Source organism: Monodon monoceros, unplaced genomic scaffold, assembly GCF_005190385.1.
Source record: "Monodon monoceros isolate NGI ecotype Baffin Bay Population unplaced genomic scaffold, NGI_Narwhal_1 Super_Scaffold_1, whole genome shotgun sequence".
NCBI classification, from domain to species: Eukaryota; Metazoa; Chordata; class Mammalia; order Artiodactyla; family Monodontidae; genus Monodon; species Monodon monoceros.
Genome location: NW_021703765.1, coordinates 63793116 through 63814445, shown reverse-complemented (window position 1 = coordinate 63814445; position 21330 = coordinate 63793116). Strand labels below are relative to the sequence as shown.

At 42.7% G+C, this 21330-nt stretch overlaps 1 protein-coding gene and 1 long non-coding RNA gene across 6 annotated transcripts in view; one reads left to right on the top strand and one right to left on the bottom strand.

Annotated features, from left to right (window-relative positions):
- Window positions 1-1557, bottom strand: part of MORC2 (MORC family CW-type zinc finger 2) — a 40085-nt gene extending 38528 nt beyond the window's left edge. For 2 of the 4 annotated variants that reach the window (XM_029227458.1, XM_029227465.1), the window contains exon 1: window positions 314-1557. In XM_029227458.1, the coding sequence (XP_029083291.1) occupies window positions 314-381 (68 nt within the window). In that variant the 5' untranslated portion in view covers window positions 382-1557. The remainder of the gene's footprint in view (window positions 1-313) is intronic. The other 2 variants (XM_029227474.1, XM_029227483.1) reach the window with 2 other exon arrangements.
- Window positions 1558-1790: 233 nt separating this feature from the next.
- On the top strand, window positions 1791-11631 carry LOC114897050. Of its 2 annotated transcripts, XR_003793990.1 has the most exons (3): window positions 1792-4252; window positions 5626-6339; window positions 8021-11631. It is a non-coding gene; the product is annotated as an uncharacterized LOC114897050 (long non-coding RNA). The 2 variants fall into 2 exon arrangements; XR_003793989.1 differs by having other exon boundaries at window positions 1791-4252; window positions 5626-11631.
- Window positions 11632-21330: the final 9699 nt, after the last annotated feature.

Here is a 21330-nt window from a genome sequence, read left to right as displayed (position 1 = left end):
AACTTTTGGCGATCCAAAGAACAGTACTTGTTGGATTCCTATCAAACACTTGAATGAAACAACTCAATATACTGACTTCAAGGAGCTAGCTTGCATTTGATCAAATAAATTTTGATTCAATAGAGGAAGATCATATTCTTCTGGATTAGCAACAAACATTTCACTGATCTCAGTTCTTCCATAAAGAGCTCAAGACTCATCCAGTGACACATCCCAAAAAGTAAAAATGCAAAATTTTCTGGGAAAAGGATTTCCATATTAATATCAAGCAACGAGTTATCAGTGATCTCAGTGGCACCTATAGGATACTTACGAATTTGTGTGTAGATAGTCAAACGTTAGCTGAGCTCGATTCAGACTGCTGTAATTTGTGAAAGCCATGAGTGCAATGAGGTCTCCAGCTCTTTACCCACTAACTGGGAACTATAAGCTTACAATGGAACAGATTTTTCAGGATTCCTTCCAGTAAAGGTTGGTAAATCTGTGCTCCTTAGTTAAACAAGGTTATCTAGTATCTAACCAAGATATATTCAAAAAGATGTCTAAAACAAAAATCGATTTCTCCTTTACATTTTTTTTAATCTTCTCAATGACTCTGATGTAATATCTTGGAAGGAACTACGTCATAAACGTGTAGTCTTAAGGAGCTTCAGCGTTAATTTGTGACAGTTCACGGAGTGGAATGTGGTCGGTCCTTGAGTAGATGATACTGGAGTTGGTGTTTTAATTACTGCTCCATCTTCATGTTCTTCGAGCCTTTTTTGTTGTTGTTCCTCTAAATTTCCTGTGAGGAAATTTACCAATCCGGAAATTTAGCAACTTCAGTCATAAAACTGGACAACCACCCATGTCTTCGCCATCAATGATCCCAGGATCCTTAAATTAGCCCCAGACTGGTGACCACGATGTTGATGAAGTGCATATGGCGTTAGTTCCGGCTTCACCACCTCCTAACTTAAAGATCTCCTAAGCGCTGAAGACCGATTTCTGTTTTCAAAGCCCGGACCAAACCTAGCTTGCTGTGTGCCCCAATTTCGTCAGGGTAGTGGGTCAAATTACCTCACAATGACCCACTAAGTAGCCACAGAATTGACCCGCCCAAATTAACTCAGGCGGGCCGCGCCCCTCCCCCACTTCCCTCAGACACCGGCCTCAGCCTTTAAGGCCCTGACTGGGCCTCGGTCCCGTGGTCTCCTCCTCACGGAGGAGTTAGTCCCAGCTTTCAAGGCCCGGATCGAGGACAGTGGCGAGCGCACCACCCGACCGGGCGTTGCCCGGCGCTCACAGCTGCCTTTGTCCCTCCCCACGGAATTGGAACCCAACAACCGCAGCGCGCTCTTGGAACCATGTGCTGCCGCCGCCTCCGCCTCCGCCGCTGCCGCCGCCGCCGCCGCGAAACCAGCCGCCCGCGCGCCGCGTTGGATGAGATGGTGACCGGACTCAGCACCACAAACTTCGGCGTTTAGGGCTGCTCCGCCGCCGCTGCCGCTGCCGCCACTGCCACCTCAGCCACCGCTTTGTCTCCGCCAGTGCACACAACCCGGGCCGCCTCGCGCACTCCCCGACGCCCCAAGCCCCCGAGGCCTCCGCGGCGCACTCGGCCAATCACAGAGCCGCCCCTCCTCCCGCCCCCGCCCTGATGCGAAGCCTCCTGATTGGTGGGTAGCGTGTCTCCACGTGACCGGATTTTGTTAGCCGGGCACTCCCTTGTCACGTGAGTGCGCGCGCCTCTCTTCCTGCTTTCTTGACCCTCTCCGCCATTTAAAGAAACAGTACCGGGGGCGGGCCGAGCGACGCAGCCGGGACGGCAGCTGCGGCGCGGACCGGAGGAGCCATCTTGTCTCGTCGCCGGGGAGTCAGGCCCCTAACTCGAAGAAGCCCTGGCGCGCCCTCCCCCCCTTCCCGGTCTGGTAGGGCGAAGGAGCGGGCGCGCGGTCGATCGAGCGATCGGTTGGCGGCTCTTTCTCCTGCTCTGGCATCCAGCTCTTGGGGCGCAGGCCCGGCCGCCGCGGCGCGCGCCCGGTGGCCGTTGGCGCTCGCGCCGCGTCTTTCTTCTTGTACGCAGAACTCGGGCGGCGGCCTATGCGTTTGCGATTCGACGAGGAGTCGTCCGGGTGGTCGGCGGTGGCGGGCAGCTGCTCCGCCCCGCTCCCGGGGAGGCGGCGGGATTTGGCGCGGCCGGGGAAGCTGGGGTGGCCGGGGCCGGCCTGGAGGCCTGGCGCCACCCTTCGGGGCCTGCAAGGACCCAGTTGGGCGGGCAGGAGGGGGCCGGGGGATGGTTGGTGGTGGGCTTCCTACTTTGCCTTTTTCTCCTTATGCCGCCCTAGTGAGGGGCGGGAGCTTTGGCGGCAGCTCCGGGGTGGAGAGACAAGCTCCGGAGTCGGAAGAGCTGGGTTTGCTTCCGGGCCTAGCCACCAGCTGGCCGAGTGACCTTAGGCAAGTCACTTGGTAATTTGTCTGCGCCTCAGTTTCCTCCTCTATCAACGTTTGTGGGATTGAAAGCGCTTTGTAAACTATAAAGCGTCGGTGAATGTAAGGGATGATTATTGTTCGTAATGGTTGGCTTTTTTTTTGTTTGTCTTGAGTTGTAAGAAAACTTAGCAATTGTCCAATCCTTGGATTTTGAACCTGGGAACCTTGGATTGGAGTTGGATATTCCCAAATTCCCTGAAATCGTGTGCAAAAATTAGTGGGAATATGCATTTTAGGGGAATGAGGATCCATCGGCAGCAAGTTTTCAGAGGGGGCTGTGACCCAGAAGAGTTAAGAACCACAATTCACTTGCCACAAGGAGGAAACTGAGGCCTAGATGTCATTCGGGACCCGTCACAACCAATTTGAAGCCCCTGTTGAATCCCTGGGATATGTGAGCTGTTCTATGCATAGTGGGTATTCGGGGTTACAACACTCCACTGCTTGGTTTCTATTCTGAGTCTTTTCACCATGGGTTGCCTGAAAGGTGGCTGACGCATATGGTACAGTGGCACCCAATATAAAGCAGCTAAAAGTAGGAGTGGATGTGTTCTCTAGTATCAAGAAGCCTGTTTAATCTTTGGCCCAACAACTTTTTATTTTCTGGTGCCTGACTACCTTTCTGTTTCATTGACCATTTTCCATGACCATGGCTGCCATCCGTTACTTGCTCCTATTTTATATTCTTAGTTTGTGTGGTTGGTAGTGAGCAGGCTTATTTTTAAATGGTGCTGCCAAGTCCAGCTAATTAATGGTGCAGGTGGATTTTTAGCAAGCTGGCTGACTGGAACAAACTGAACCAGGCATGGAATTCCTGAAGATGTTTGGGGGTTTGTCTTTATTAATTGAAGGTTAACATTCTCTGAAAAGTTTTGTTAGAATGTCTGCTGAACCTCAAAATCAGTAGATTGCAAGTGTTTCAAACCTAACTTTCCCCCCGCCTCCAGCCTGCTTTGTATTCTCTTTGCTTGCAAGTGTGTTACTAAGATGGCCAAAATGCCAGTTTTTGCTTCTTTGTTAATTGTCAGCTGCTTTTATCAAATTCCAGGCCATTATCCAGCAAACACTATAGAAATGTTTGAACACTTGGATTTCAAACATTTTCAATTTGTGGAGTGGTGCTTACCAGTGGTACAGTTCTAAGCAAGCAAACACAAACCCACTTAAGTGTTTTGTTTGTTAGGTGTTAGCCGGTTCTGCTATTTCATACAAACATCTGGGAAAAAATCAATTGACTGTTACCTTTACCTAGAGGGCAGAGACAAAGGATCTCAATTCCAGAGGAGTGACTGTTTTGGAGAAAGATGTGTTGGTCTTTTAGCTCTTTTGTAATTAAATCTGGATGTACCTCAAAAGAATCTTAAGACTGTGGTGATAAGATGCTTTCCTCAGGAGAAAGGAGGAAAAAAACAACTGGAACTCAAAGCTTGAAATTCTGTGACAAAACATGAGCTGTCCAGGATAGGAGGTTGAAAGTGTTTCACTACGGCGTTCTGCTCTTGGAACAGATGTCCTTCAGTGTAGTCACGGCGTGGACTCCAGATTTCCAGATTTTCAAGAACTGGATCTGGGACCTGGAAGAGATTATCAAGATGTGACAGGAACTTGGGAGCTGGATTTTTTTATTTTTGAATTTGGGGACTGTTTTCCTCGCTTTGAGAAAAGAGACAATGACTGAGCAAACACTGCCACCATTGCTATTACTGGGAATTCGGAGACCTGAATTTTCGCCACACTCTCAGTGCAAACTTTGGCGATGCTCCACCCACAGTGAACTACGGTACTTGCCATTTTCCAAAATGCCTTATTCGTTACCATCGCTGCACTTTTGTTTGTGCTCTCTTCTCTACCCTGGAATGCCTTCCTCCGCTTCTTCACCTATCAAAACTGCCATTTATTCAATATCCAACTCAAATGCTCTTTCCTTCATGAATTTCCTAACTTTAGGCAGAAATTATCTTTTTTAAGTTTTATAATGTGCTGTTTTTTATCTTTTATCTATGTTTGTATACAAATAGCTTATAAAGTCCTTTTTTGCATGCATTAGCTCTTTCCAGATAGCAAGCCCCGTGAAAGCAAGGGCTTTGTCTTGGGAATCTTTGCCCAGACATATTACCACATATGATGATGCATTAGTAAAAAGAAGGAATTTAGAGAACAGGCGATCTCAGAATAAGCACTCAATAAATGTTTGCTTAGTTGCTATGTGATAACCTAATTACTCCTGATTAGGGAAAAAGTCACTAGTTTTGGGCCATGTCTCTTCTTTTATTTCATGCTTTATTATTTTTTAATTCTAACTCTAAAAAGACTTAGGGAGGGGCTTCCCTGGTGGCGCAGTGGTTGGGAGTCCGCCTGCCAATGCAGGGGACACGGGTTCGTGCCCCGGTCCGGGAAGATCCCACATGCCACGGAGCAGCTGGGCCCATGAGCCATGGCCGCTGAGCCTGCACGTCCGAAGCCTGTGCTTCGCAATGGGAGAGGCCACAACAGTGAGAGGCCCGCGTACCACAAAAAAAAAAAAAAGAGACTTAGGGAGCCCTCATATATAAAGAGAAACTGCTCTGCTGCATAGGGTATTACAGAGGGGTGCAAGGGCCAGGGCCTTATTCCCTGCGTACCTTATTCTCTTGCACTCAAGATGGAATCTTATGAAAATGTAATTAAGGATAGCTTTTACAAATACAAGACCATAAGACAATTTGTGAAAGGCATTGGGAAGGAAGAACAACAGTATCTCCTTTGCTTTGCTTTGGTGTTGGTATATAAAATTAAATCCAGTTCTCATACCACCTTTGGAGCCACTTCTTTCTCCACCAACCACTGCCCAGCAACCTGAATACAATCAAATTACTACCCCAAAGTATGAGACTTGGGGCAGTTCCTATTTGCTGCTTCCCAAGACAGTTTGTCCTCAAGAGTCAGGAAACAGTCTTTACCAGAGAACTCTTTCTGTTCTTATCATCACTGATTGTTAATCATAAGGCTTTTTTCCCCCATTTATCATCTGTCAGCTTCTAAGCCATGCTTGTCAAGAATTAGTATCCGTCAAGCAGCTGATGTGCTGACAGCAGCCCCACCCCAGTGTTAGAGTCCTTTCTTTGTAATTCCAAGCATTTGTTGTCTTATATGTTTTGTCCCTCTCCCCTCCAGTCCTGTGCCTCCTGGTTGCCGAGTGTTCACCTGGACCGTCTGACCACCTTTGTGCTATTCCATCAGCCTACAGATCTGGTACCTGGATTTTTGCCCATGGTGATTCTACCACCTTACTACTGAAGAAGACATCATTCCAGTGGACCACTGTGACCCAGGAGGCATCCAGCAAATCATCATGATGTGGCCTTCACCTCCACTCCTGTCCTGTTCTACCGAGATTCAACACAGCCCTTTGTAGTGAAGTCAAACTCCTCAAGCCAAATAGCTGAAGCTATTTTATCACAACAAAGGCTGTTTGTTCCATGAGTGTGCATTTCATTTCTTCAGTTAAAGCCTTCAGAGACACATAATAAATTTGGACCAGGGGATTTTTAGTTATCAGCACTGTCTGAAGAATGGCAACATCTTTTTGAGAACCACATTGGACCATGCCCCACTATCTTAAATGATTGAAATTCAGGAAGTATCTAATCTGGACCCCATTCTTTTTCCATGTCAAATCTGTAGTAACCTACTGAATGAGCAAGCAGATATTCTGACCCATTGGGATTAAAACAAAGGCACAGTGAACTCACAGCATCTTCTTTGGGATTACTCAGGAACCAGAACTTTTCACACAAATGTAAGAAATTCTACCAAGGAATCCCTTTACCTAACAGCATCTCACAAAGCTCCAATCAGATTCCAGAAAAGGCCTCTTGATACATCCAGGTAGAACCTATATGGTAATCCGTTATGTTTATATAGCACTTTACAGTTTCAAAGCACTTTTACATGCATTAATCTCAATTATCAAATAACACAAATTATAATCCCTTTTTGCAAATGAGGAAATGGAAATTTAAAAGGTTATCCAAGGTGACACAGCTACAAAGTGGTAGAGGCCAGGCCTTCTGACTCCTAGTCCAGTTCTGTCCTTGGAATTAACTTAGGCTCTGTTTTACCCAGTGTTAAAATAACTGGAGAGTGGGAACCCCAGAAAAGTTTCCAACTTCCTGATCTGGTGCCTTCAATCAGTCAGGATGTCATACATGTAATCTTGTGATAGCTGTACCTAGACCAGAATTCCAATACAGCATCTCTGACGTTTAGGAGTAGACTGTTTCCATGGTGGTAGACTGTCCAGTCAACAAAGAAAATGTTCATTTGACAGCAAGATTACCCATTATGAAACACAGAGATGCTTTTAGATCTTTCATCCATCTTCATGGTTTTCCCAAAGATGGCCTAGTTGATTGGAGATCCCTGTTCATATCATGTCTTTTTTTTTTTTTTAATTCTTACTAATATTCCTGGACACCAAGATCTACCTGTGGTCCTCTATCCCTAAACTAATATTTACATAGAATGAGCCATCAATTTTTTTAGAACAGTACTGTTCATATATATGTGTGTGTATGTATATATTTGATATACACATATAATATATATCATAGAGCTTCTGTAGTCCAGTAAGGTGGTAAAATACTGTAAATGTGTCCCCTTCCCTGATTCATAATGCAGTGTAGTGTATTAAAGGATCTCAGAAGGCTTGCTGTAAAGAGCCTCATTTAGCTGTTTGGTCCAGTGTGTCCTAAGTTTAATCAAGCACAGAAAGTTATTTTTGCAGCATTCCTTTTAGTGGAATGGGAAAACTGCTCTAAAGCAGTATAGCCAGTGCTTCCTGATTGCCAACAGATTACCCTGGAGACCCAGGAATAAACAGCATCTTTGAACCCCCCTCCCTTTTTATGCCTTGTCAATAACTACTTGAATTTGTATGTCTTCCTCATCTGAGAGCCCCACATCTTGACAGTTACCTTTACTTTCTGTCAAAGAAACCTCTAGAAGATTTGTGGGGATACATGGGATGGGGATGAGGGAGTTAATTCTGCCACAAAATTAGATGAATTCCATGACATTTAGCAATATACTTTTCTGTCCTTAGAATTGTGCTGTAAATCTAGTTTAAGGGAATTGCATCTCAGGTGGGTAAGAAGACTGGGAAGGGAAGGGAGGAGGAGAATAGAGAAAAGGGGGAGGAGGGGTGAGAAGGAGATATTTTCTTAGGATTTGAGTTGTGGCCCACTGAGATCTTAATAATACTTGAAGAGAAGTCATCCAGCCAGGGAATTTTTGAAATAATATTAACAAAGAAATGAATGCATTTTGCAGCTGTATGCTGACTGCAAAACCCCCAGCACTATTGTCACTTAAAACCAATAGCCTTGTTCTCTGATAGTCACTTACAAGCCCAATTTCAGGCAATCTGAATTTGTAGCAGATTTGAATGTTAACTTCATTTTGTAATGTGGCCCACATTAGGGAAAGAATAAATAGGAAAACACCTTGGCTTACCACAGGCTTTGCTCACACAGTTTCTGGTTTCTGTGACCTATTTTTTGTATTTCAGCATTTTGTGAACAACTTATTCTTAGATCATTGGTTTTCCAAAGGCTTTGTGGCCATGAAGCCCTTTGAATGAAAACTTTATGGAAGCCCAGAGTAAAAGTGAAGCTGCTCTGGAGGAAGCAGAAGTGGGGGGCCTGAAACCTGCCACAAGCATCTTACTTTACCACCATGGTGACACCTAAGGAGACTTCTTTACAACAACTAGAATTCTTCAGAACACAGTTTGAAAACCACTGCCCTAGACAACAGTATGTTCAACCTGAATGGCATTCTGTTCTGTACCTCTACCCAACACCATCCACGTTCAGTTGATGCTGAATGTTCTTAGGAATACTACTGTGGGCAGACTCAGAAAAGTACAAGAAGATGGGCATATCTTTGCCCCCCAGAGTAATCATATGGGCCGAAAGTGGTATCAAATGGACCTAGAGTAATAGCCCTCTACCTACAGATGGACTTCCAGTGATTCCTGGATTTGATATAGCCAGAGAGCAATTCATACATACTCTACACTGACAAACCCCCTTACCCAGCTTCTTTCACAAACACCAGATGCTCTAGTGGTACTTGAAATACATGACCTTGAAGTCTTGATCCTCCTTGGATACATGAATCGCCAGGTATTGAAGCTGATGCTGAAGTTGATGTCTCATTGAGGCCATATTAGAGCAACTGTACATTGGACCGCCCATCCTCAGCCATGGTACTCTACTTCATGTGCAAGGGATAACTATAAACTGAAAGCAGAATTCAAAGACTGGCAACATTACCTAAAAGGGTACCTGGTTATTATTCATCTTCTCAGACTATGTCACTATCACTCAGCCAGTGGCAGTTACACTACTTCTTGGTTTTTATTCAGTTTAACTGCTGTTTCCAGGATAAATGAGCTAATAACCTTTGAAAAATCGCTAAAACAATTCCTCAGTCACTGGCACATCTGCCTAGCCTCCAAAATTATGAAAACTCAGCTCTAACTACATGTAATACCTGATCCACAAGGGACAATCTCTGAACATCCTTTCTCATCTGTGTGATTTAAAATGTGACCATTTCGAAAATTTTCTTCCAGCCAAGAGAGATTTTAAGATGGGTGTTTTGATGTCTGGTACCATCAGCTGTTGATGTTAATGATGTGTGGAGGTAGGCCTTTTGACCAGGCCATGATAGCTTACTTGGTGGGCATCTCAAATTGCATATCATCTACCTTTTGCTGGAAATGTAGACTGACTTGAAATCTCCAAAGCCCGCAGCTAAAGATTTTATCAATAGACTCAAGAGCTTCCTGCTGCTTCTTCCTAATGTCACAAGACCACAGTCCCCTGTCCTTGTGGATGTTTTCATGGAATTTCATCTGTCTCAGTACTATTGTTTTACACTGAATCAGAGTGGCTGACTTCATTCCTTGTCATGAAATACTCTCAGGTATTAAGACAACTTACCTGTTCAGGAGGGATTTGATTCATGAACTCCTCCCAGACCAGATCATGTAGAACAAGTAGACTTTGATTTGTGCCATGAGAAAAGTCTCATTTCTTCAGAGTCAACTTAAGGGCCCGCTGTCCTCAGCTACTTTAACGAATGCACTGGTTAAATGTTGGAAATGTTTCTTTATATCTTTTGTCTCTTATCCTCTAGACTAATTGTGATTATGAGTCAGTCTACAAATCATCAAACAAGGCCTAAGTCTGGTTACTCTATACTGCTCACCCTCAACAAATAAAATCTGATGACTGGCCTGCTTGTATATACAACTGTTATCTGTAAAGAAGAAATTATCTACAAGCTTAGATTTTCTATTGCCTTCAAAATGTCAGCTCAATTTTCTTTTCTCCTGTACTTGACCGAAAAAGACATTGATCTACACTGGCAGTCATTCCCTTTAATCCTGTCAAAATGAGGGACTAAAGGTAAAGATGATCATCTGTTCAAGAGTCTGATGTACACTGTGTATAAGAATTGATGGTGGAAAAAGCGTAAAACTCAAACCTAGTATCTTACTATCTCCATGCCTCAGATCTCATCTTTCAGCAGTACCATTCAACCAGTCTGAGGCCTTGACTTGTTGATAAGATGATTCTCAGAGATGGGCTGAGTTACAGAAGATGGAGACTTGATTACCAAAGAAAGTAGGGCCAACCTTGATGAACCTGGCTCTCCCAACCCTATCACTCCCAGATGTAGCATAGACTCCTAAACAGAACCTCAAGTCTGGATTAAGGAGATAGCCTTCTCCTGAGCTGAAAGTTCTTGGGCAGATGAGCAGGAAAATGAAAGTTGTTGTACCTGACTGGCCCTTTAAGATCAGAAAATTGTATCCAGAATAAATGCTGTGGATTAACCCTGGAGTACTCAGGGTTAAAACTAATGTACAGAGTTTCGATATTAAACTGCCTGTTCTTCTAGATCATAGCCTGGCTATTGATATGGCTGGCCCTGCTGGAAGTACCTTACTTACTTGCCTATTTACCTGACACAGCCCTTGCCTGCTTTTTTGACATACTGCTGCAATCAGACTGGCTGTCCTTGAGAAGACTATAGCTGATCTTGGTCTACCTTATACCCAGTTCCACCAAGAGGTTTTGAACAGAAGCAGCCTGCACCTCACCCACCAGGACTTAATGTTCACAACAGGAAGGACCATGCTGTATACTCTTTGACCAGCAGCTTTTTTTTTTTTTTAACTGCAGAGTCAGCCTCTATGCCTATATATATATTAGCTCATTTTCAGCACTTGGGACCCTTTCTACCAGATCTGAAAGAGCAGAGCAGATTGAAGTCACTGTCCATTCCTCTGTTCTACGGTAATACAGAGATGAATCTGATTTGCCAGTACTCACAGAAATGTACCAGTTCAACCTGGCAAAAGACTTAAAGGAACATAAGAAAACTTTTCCACTGAGCTTAAAAGTTACCACTGACTTGATGAGCGTCACAGAACTATTTGCCAGTGGGAGGCTGGTTGTCCTGCTTCATGTCAACAAGACAGTTGGGCTCTCAAACTCACGACCACTGAGTTTACTTACATTGAAACTCTATTGTATCATCCAGAGTGTGCTATTGGACATGATTATTCCATTCAAATGGATTACAAGCCTCCTGAGTAGAAGACAAACTTACTCCTCATGATTTTTAGAAGACAAACTTACTCCTCATGATTTTTTCCAGAATACATTTATTGTCAAGGAAGGAACAATGCCAGCTGTTACCATACAATTTTATGAGCAGAGATTAAACTTTTTCAGTATCTGGTCTTACCATTGACATCAGTTGTTTTTGATTGACCAGCATCAATTCCATCCCTTTGCAACAACTCCCTGATGTTTCTTGGAACCTCCTCTCCTTCTTTTCAGTCCATGTGGTTCAATCTGACCTAATCTTAGGTTTCATGGGTGGACATGTAATTCACACCTGATCAATCAGCACAGTCCATCTCCTTGACCATAGTGATTGGTTCAGGAATGGTCGTTTGATTCAAGCTGGTCCAGTGATACCCAACCCTAAGAGTTTAGTGAACTGTGGAGAAGAAGCTCAGAAGCTCTACTGAGGTTGCTTAGCTCTGTAGGATGAAAAGCTCAGACCAACAGGGCCCACCATATCAAATGAGCCAGTCAAAGAATGAAGCCAGTACAGAGGAAAGCAGAGCCAAATGTTGGAGAGACTTGAGTCCTGATGACAATGTTTGTGCCCCTGGATCCAACCGTGCCTGAAGCAAGTATATCCCCTGGACTTTTCAGTTATGTGAACCAATAAATACCCTTCTTTGCTTAAGTTACTTTGAGTTGGGTTTCTATTACTTGAAATTGAGTCCTAATATTACTACTATCTACCAATAGCAAAACTTGACAGATCCAAATACTAAACTACAGGTCAAGGCCACACTGAAATTATTTTCCAATCCAGAATATAAAATGGAACAGGAACTGACAATGTTTAGGTTATTACAGAAGCATAAAAATTAATTACATGGTAGAAAAATATACAAAAAAAACTATCAGCAAAGAATTGATTACATAATACATGGTTCAGCCATATAAGAAAATCTACATGTCTGTTAAAATAAATAAAATACATTTATTGTGTATGGGCATGGAAAAATGGCCATGATTTACTAAGTGAAACAAACCATTGCTAGAAAAATGTGTACTATGAACTCATTTTAAAATTTATGTGTTTATGTTCATAATGCATAGAAAAATCTATTAATGGCTTTCTTTAAACAGTGTAGATTACATGAGACTTCATACATTTCTGTATTTGAGTATTTTACACTAACATTAAACTTTATTTTAAACTTTAAACTTTATTTTAAAATAAAGAGTTTTAAAAATTAAATTTAGTGCTTACTGTTTGACCTTGGCAAGTTACTCAACACTGAGCCTGTTTTGTTAAATAATTTTAAAGACCTGCCTTTATATTTGTGAATATTTAGATAAATATATTCATCCATTACTCAAACTGATAGACTGTTGGATCTTTCAGAGCTCAGTAATTTTTCCTTAATTTTTAATGTCTGAGCATATTTGGCTTATGAACTTTATAGTTTCAGTGTTCATGAAAGATTATTCCAGTTCTCAACCAACATTAATCTCTTTAAGACCTCTACTGCAGGTTCACACTAGGCAGAGAGAAGGAAAAAGTCTCATTTTCTTTGAAATCTTTGAGTATTCTGATCTCGCTGCAGTCAAGGTCAATAATGGCCTTTTATTGTTAAGTCCATTACATAAACATCATATCTGAACTTTCAGCAGCACAAACAACTGCCACCAGCATCTTGGCATACTCTTCAAGTGTAATTTTCTTCCTACCTTCCTGGCTGTTGCTCCATTGTAGGTTTAGTTCTTCTCATTTAAATGTTGGCATAACAGACATCCATTGATTTTTGTCTCCCCCGCCAAAAATCATTGCCCCATTTTTTTAGTGATAGATCTCCACTTTTCCTTTGGAATGCTACTCCTTCCCATTCTGTGGGAATACCATAAATGACAGTATTCTTGCATCATGCTCCCTGGCTGACAGGTTGGACTGTGTGATCCAAGCTTGTACAGTCTAAATTCCCCTCCCACCAGGACTTTGAGTCTTGAGAGAGGTGACACAAAATTATAGGAGCTGAGTCCTTCTGATGGTAGTGTCCCAAGGAAACCATATAAAAGTTCATGCAATGACATCCCCAAAGGTGCCCTAGTTTCTGTTGTCAAGGCCTAGTTATCCAGATTTTCCTTTGTTTCTCAGACCACCATATATCTTCGTTGTGTTCCCTTTTTATTTGTCAGCCAAAGTGGGTTTCTCTTGCTTGCAACCAAATGACTGGTTTCTGTTGCTTTAACAGTTAAATAGTAGGCGTCAAACCCTCAGGAACATGGGGGATCTGGAATTGATTACTGCACTGAGACTGAAAGGCAGCAGGAACACTTCCTCTGTGTGTGCTGCAGTGGGGGTAGGAGGACAATGAGCAATTTGCAATGGCAAAACAACTAGTAAAGATGCTCCCCCTTGTCATTTGGAATCATGTACCTATTGAGGCAACATTTGGATAACCAGTTAGCTGTTGACCATAGGACAATTTGAAGTGGACAAGGAAGGCCAAGACCATTGAGTTAGGAATGTATAATTGTAAATTATTGCAATAGAACTTGGAGATTGATTCCACAAGTTGCAGAATTATGATGCTGATTGAATTTGCTGCATTGGTAAGATCTTTTGTGAAAATTAAGGCAATCAGAAAAGAGACTGACTTATGGAGCACTGATATCTGGGAAGATTCAAAAGACTTGGAAAATTTCAACCCCCAGATACTTTAGGAATAAAAGTTTGGGTGTTCCCATTAGTCAAATACCTTTGGCTAAAGAAAACATATAGTGTATAGTGAAGGAGGAAGAGATAAGCACAGTCGGCTCTCCATAACCACAGGTTCTGCACCTGGATTCAACCAACGTGGATCAAAATCCATAGCTGAATCTGGGGATGTGGAACCCACAGATACAGGGGGCCAACTGTAGTATGCCATTTTATATAAGGGACTTAAGCATCCTCAGATTTCCATATCCACTGGGGTCCTAAAACCAGTCCCCCATGCATACCAAGGGACAACTACCAGCTCCAGCCCTGTGACTTGTGGAAATAAGATCTATATAGCCTCTACCCATATTTCCTAGCTTACCTTTTTATCCCTCTCCTTTCTCTCCATTTCAGTACTTTACCTCTCATATTTCCTGGCTGAAGTTTGAGCATGATCCAAGTTAGCCCAGTCAGACTTCCCCTCCATTGGAACTGAGCTATTCTGCTGGCAGTGTCCCCAGACTAATATATATGGGTGTGTTGGTAAATCCAACAGTAAATCCATAAGTTGTAGATTGTCAAGACAGGGGGTTAAGATCTAGAGAAGAATGACTATCACCCAGAAATCTAGACTTGACACTGGGTGTGATAACTGGAAATTATTTTAGGTTATCTCCCCTGGGGAGAAGATGAATTCATTTTCTACAGTATGTTGAATGGAGTCATTTATAAAATTGTTCTTAAAGAATGCATGTACTGGGCAGCCAAGGGATAGAACAGCAGACAGCTGCATTTACCTACTCTATTTTTCCCCCTTTTTTGAGAGTAGCACCTCACCTTTCCTTCAGAAAGCTAGCCCTCTCCCATGCTGCCAGAAGGTAATACATAAGAGGCATGTAAGTTCCTGTTACTGAGGTTTCCTCAGTTGCCCACGTTCCTGATTTTCTTGAATGTTAAGCTTCTCTAATTTTTGTGAACTTCCTCATATCCTTCCAATAAATTACTTATGGCTGCACAAGGTATCCCCTGTACAACCATATGCAGAGGCCCAGTAGCCAGAGTTGATTTTTTTTTGCTTACAGTCAGAGCACCCCAGCTGAATCAGTATCCCTCCTATGTCTTAGGCCTTCTTGCCCTATAGATGCTCTGAAAAATCTCATCCAGTTCCGTGGCTTTGTGGTTTCCAACTGTATGTTGATAACTTCCAGATTCCTATCTTAAGCCCAGGCATATATCCTGAGCTCCAGATCTGAATGACCACCTGTTATCTGGATATTCCCCCACTTAATTAACACAGATAACTTACACTAACCCCACCATTTTCCCCTCAAAATCTGCTCTTCTTCCACTGTTTCCTTTTCTTGATAAATGGCACTATCCTCCACCTTGTTTCTCAAACCAGAACATGGGCGTTATTCTTGACATTTCCCTCTCTTCTTTCTCACCCCAGACATCTCTATTAGTCATTAAATTCTCTTGGTGTGTCATGTAAATATACCCCAAAGCCATCTCCATTTCCGTCACCCTTGTCCAAGGGAACAGTATCTGTTGCTAGGACTTGTGTGATGCCCTTTTAGTGGTGTTTCCGCCTCCACTGTTGTCATACTTCAGTCCATTCTTTGCAGAGCTGATTGTGTCACTCCTGTGTCTAAAATCTTTTAATTGTTCCCCCCATTATTTCAGAATAAAATCTAAACTTTTATTATAAAACTTTATCCTTGTTTACAAGGCTCTTCATTATCTTACTCAACTTTGTTACTTTGTTATCTTTCACCATGTCAAACAGTAATAGCCAATTTTGTATGTTGGAGTTTCCTGTAATATTTCATGTGAAAAAAGAAGGGGAAGAGTCCATTAAGAGAAAAAAAACCCATTAATATTTAGAACTACCCAATTACTTACTGCTATAAATACTACATTTTCTTCCAAATTTCTCTTTTCATGAAGTTTCCAAATTAAATCTGACATGTGTAACTACTACATAAATAGAGCTCCAGTAAGGTGCATGGAGAACAATCAAATCCCTACCTCACATCACACACACACACACACACACACACACACACACACACACACAAAATACCAGAAGGACTACAAATTTAAATGTTAAAATGAAATACTTGAAGAATTTTTAGGAGACTATTTTTATAATATTGTGATGGGAGATCATAAGCAAAACAGGAAACCTATAAACTCTAAAGGAAATTACAGACATATTTGACTACATAAACAGAAATTTTGGGAAAACAAATCTATCTATAAAAGACGCGTGATAGACGGAGGAAATATTTCCAACATAAGTGACAGATTGAGATTAATATGGCTAATATACAAAGAGTTCCCACAAACTGATCACTACAAAACAATCACACCAGTAGAGAACACCCAATAGGTAAGAAGTCTAAAAGATCAACAGTAATAGTCACTAACCATTTATTTAGTACTTGCTATGTGCTGGATAGAGTTTCGGGTACTTTACAAGTATTATGTCTTTTAATCCTCACAACTTACCTTATGAAATAGATAATATCCCTGTTTTTCAGCTAAGGAAACGGGCTCAGAGGAATGAAGTAACTTGCCCAAGTCATACAATAGGTTGTCACACATCTTGAGCCAGGACACAAACTCAGATGGAATGACTCCAGAGTCTTTAAACCATTATGCTTTTCTGCTTTTCAATAAGCATATGAAAGAAGATCATGTGTACATGTGGTCAGTAAGATGTAAATCAAAGCAACAAGATACCATTGGTCACCTATCAATCAGACAGCAATGACATATCAGAAGAGTAATGACCTTTGGTACTGGCAAGAATTAGGGTAAATGAAAACTTTCATACATTGTGGGTGGGAAAGTGGATTGTTCCAATCTTTTTTAGAAGGTAATCTGGCCATATTGATTACAAATTTTAAATGTACCTTTTAACCCAACAGTCCTACTTCAAAGACCCCATCTCAAAGAACTAAGAGCACTGAGATATAAGGACATCAGTACAAGAGGTTTACTGCAACATGGCCTGTGGTCACAGAAAAATGGAAATGACTTGAGAGCCCATCAAAGGGAATGGCCAAATAATTTATATAACAGCTATACTCTGGAGCATTGTGCAGCTGTTAACAAGAATGAGTCAGATCTCTAGCTCTTAACCCTTGGCATGTCCATGATGTATTTCTTAAGCAAAAAGAAAAATTTTCAGAGTAATGTATATCATGAGAACCCATTTTTGTGAAAACAAACAAAACATACAAATGTGTCTAAATGATCATGAAAGAAAGATAGAAGGACATGCAGCAGGCTGTTATGGTTTAAAATGAGTTTGGAGAAAGCATACATATTGGCACTGTTTCACTACTTACGGGAAACACATGCTTTTTTTTTTAAGAGAAAGCATACTCATTTCTAAGAAAAATAATTTATAATTTGAAGAAGAAGCAATTAAATTGCAACTGGACGTTTTCAAATTAAAATATGCTAATAGAGTGATGATAAAAAAAGAGGGCAACAAAGATTAGCAGTTGCTTACATCTTACATATTTAGGGTTGCCTTTGAAAGATGCTTGGGTTCCAGGTAACTGGTCTTCAACCATTAGTTAGGCCAGTCTGTAGCCTAGAAGGGGCTGTCTGTTAGGGTGCCCTTCTGACAAAGACCTGTGGTCTCCCTGTATCTGTTCTTCCCAGAATAAACACATTTCCCAGCCTCCCTTGCAGATAGGTATAACCTGCTGACTAAATTTTTGCCTGTGGGGCGTGAGCAACTTATGGGATCGTCCTTGAAAGAGTGTGTGCCCATCTCCTCCTCCTTCCATTTTGCTGGCTAGAATGTGGGCTTGATGGCTGGAACTTGAACACATCACTTGGACTGTGAAGGAGAAGGAGCTATGTGTGAATGGTGATAGAGCTACAAGTGAGAAGGAGCCTGGGTACGTGATAAACATGGAGCCACCATACCAGGCCTGACCTGTTTACCGCTGGGCTTGCTTTACAGGATAAATAAACTTCTATCCTCTTTATATAATTGGAATTTAAGGTTTTCTGTTCCTTGCAATTGAACCTGTTTGCCCACAAATAGTTTGATGGAAGTATTTCTTAGAAACATGTAATTCCATCTGTTCTAATTTTATACTACTGAAGCAACCTGCCCCTAGCTGGACTTACTGACAAGAGGGCAGTTCCCTAGGTGGGTGTCCAGTTGGGTCATGAACCAGGCATACATTTCCCATCATAAATTAATAAGCCCCTTGCTTTATTAGCTAAGTGCCCCTTCTTTATGTTCCCAGAACCCCCCACTGCTGCTTTTGTCTCCCCAGTATCCGTCCCCACTTTTTTTGATAACTGCACATCAATTGCCCTCTGGGTTTTCAGCCCTCCTCCACTTCCTGTCCATATGCTAACTACCCGTGGCTCCAGGGTGAGCACATAACCCAGATTGACCTACCAGAGCCCTGTAGCCCCTTGGCCAAGGTATTTGGAAAGGAATGAGTAAATGATCCAAGCCAAACCAATCTTATACAAACAGCTAATTTTGAGAGGTTGGTGGGCGAAGGGTGTTTAAACAACAGAGAAAGGCATTTCCTTCTGTTTTTAATCCTCTGTAAGGTTGCAAGCCTGGCACTGTTGGTAACCGTCTTGTCACCACAGGATTGCCCATGTGAGACTGGAACCTACACAGGGAACTAAAAGAGAATCTCAGAGACATTTTTGTCTGCTGGATCCAGCCGTGCCTGAAGCAAAACTAACCCTGAACATTTTTTGCAAGCCAATAAATCCACTTTCTGCCTCTTCAGTTTGAGTTGTCATCTCTTCACGAAGTGGACAGAGTCCTGACTAAACCATTCCAATTCAACTTATTACCACCACCTGACACATAGTAAGTGTTTAGGAAACATGAGATTATTTTGTAGGAGGCAGGCTAGAACCTGTTAACTCCAATAGACTGAGCTACAGAAGTTTCTGCATTGGCAAAGCTGAGGACTCTGGCAAGTTACTTAACCTCTCTGAGCCTGCTTCTTTATTCATAAAAAGAGGAGTAGCAACAGTCCCTAACTCAAAGATGGTGAGGATTAGGAGAGATGATGCACACATAGTGCCGAGCACAGTGCCTGGTACCTAGTAAGTTCTCAGTAAATGTTAATAATAATGTTATTAAGGCAACAATTCCCTGGAAGCCTTCTTGGCTCAGCCAGACAGCCATTCTCTTGCCATCCTTTTAACCTCAACTTGCCAGTGTCCATGAAACACACACACGCTATTATTCAGTCTCTTTTATAAGGAAAATCAATTCCTTATTTGTCCCATCACCCTTGGGAGTGCTGGTGGCAGCAAAACATGTCACATTCCGTTCCTGTCGTGGACTGAGGTCCTTGGACACCACCTGTGCCAGTTGGCCTGTTAGCAAATGCGGTAGGAAGCCTGGATTAAAGAGGTCCAATTCCCGTTAATAGAAATATGTCCTTCATCTGTATCAGGGAAGACAGCCAGTCTGGAGCCTGAGCACGTTCCAGAGGGTTGATCAGATCAAGGCCCAGGACTCCCCACTGTTCCTTGTGTTAAAATATATATATATATATATATATATATATAGGTTTAATATACAGAGTTAAGAACCCTGGTCATTCACATGAACAAAAATAAAAGATATTTTTCTGCTCAAGTCTAATTCTGAATATCCCAGAAGACCTTATGGCTTTATCCCAGGTTGCCATCCTGAACTGCCTTCAAGTCTTAGGGAAAGTAGCTGACCTCAGACCTAGTTGTTAGGTCTGAGAAATGGGCCAAAGCCAACTGCATCGAGTGGCAAGTGCTGAGGGCCTTGGGGAGCCCTGGGCTCATCCTTGTCATTTGCTGAGGCAACAGCAGCGGAACAGAAACACACCAGTCATTTGTGCTTGACTCAATGCCTGGCCTCTTTGGACAGGAGCTCTGACTTCTCAAGTTTGGAAAATGCCTGGGAGACTGTTTAGAGTTGGGGAGAAGACAGCCCAAAGAAAGTATTCAAGTCCAGATGCTGTTTTAGGTGGTCTAGGTCTTCAGAGACATACACAGATCAGGGCTTCAAAGGCTTCAGAGTTGAGGTGGGGGTAGGATGGGGGGGAGGGAAGGAGGAACATGATGACCAGTGAGCCCAGACTTTGCTCCAATCACAAAGATTTGCTGACATGCTCAAAAGACAGTGACAACAGTCCTCAAAACAGCGTTCAACTTGCGTCCCATCTTCAGGACACATCATTTGTAGTGCACTATGAATTAACATTTTAAGATAAATACTCTGCTTCTCTCATGACCAGCACAATTATACTGCAGTATATTCTGTGAATTTTACAATTTATGCTGCAAATGAACAGCGTGGTCATTTGCGTTATACCTCAAGTTTTGAAGAGTACATGACAAAGCAAGCATGAAATCAGAGTAGTCCAGGGCCACACACACACACACACCACCGCTGAGATGAGACAGCCCAGGGAGCCAGCCTCAGAGGGGGGTACCTAGCTGGGGCCTCCAAGGAAGGAGGGAGAGGATCAGACCTCCTCAAGGATCCTACAGAGGAACTGCGTAGTTACACAGTTTCTTTCCATCACTTCCTGGCCCAAAACAAGCCCTTCAACCACTTTGGGTTGTTTCATTATCTCTAATGATGGGAAAACTTGCAATAATCAAAAGTGACTGTGGAAAAGTTTCAAAAAACCTCAAGTCTATAATAACAGGCATCCTTGGCTTTAGCCGAAAAGCAAATCGATACCAAGTTGTTCTTAGCACTTTGCCAAATAGAATGCACTTTCCTTGTGCCTGGGGCACCCAAAACGGGAACAAGGGCTCAGGCTGTGTTTATGACTCTTTGCCTGGATACCTCTCCCAGTTCCCTCTTTTAGGCAAAGAGCCCTGCTCTAATAGCATTCTGTCCCCCAGAGCCTGGCCTCGCCTGCGTGGACCTGTTTTATGATAACTAGATACCCTTGGCTTCGCTTTCTGTACTTGTCCTTGGGCCTAACAGCCTAAGAAGGAGAAGCAGAACTTGCTCGTTCCCCTCCTTCCTTGCTTCTCCCCCAGTATCTTGCTTCTCTTATTCCGTGCTGTCTTCCACTTAGAAAATTCGAGTCAAGCCTCCCTGTGCCTCACACATGGGCCTTACAGAAAAGCACGTGCTATTACACAGCTGCAGGTGCCAGGTCTATACAAAGGGGATCCTCAACACTCTCCCCAGCTCTGGCGCCTTCCCATTTTTCTAATCCTCAAGTGTCCACCTTCTACCCCTGCCTTCTGAAATTTCGTATAGAGGAAGGCACTCAAGATACATCAAGACTCGTACAAGATAAAGAGCTATAAGAAATTTAGAAACTTCACATGCAGATGGCTCCAAAGAACTTAAGTCAAGATGTAGTATGATGGGACCAGCTACATAATTGTGAGGCCCAGTGCAAAATGAAAATGCAGGGGCCTTGTTCAAAAAGTGTGAAGAATTTCAAAATGGTGACACCAGAGCATTAAACCAAATGCGAGGCCCTCCTGAGCATGGGGCTCTTCAAAGTATGGGGCCCT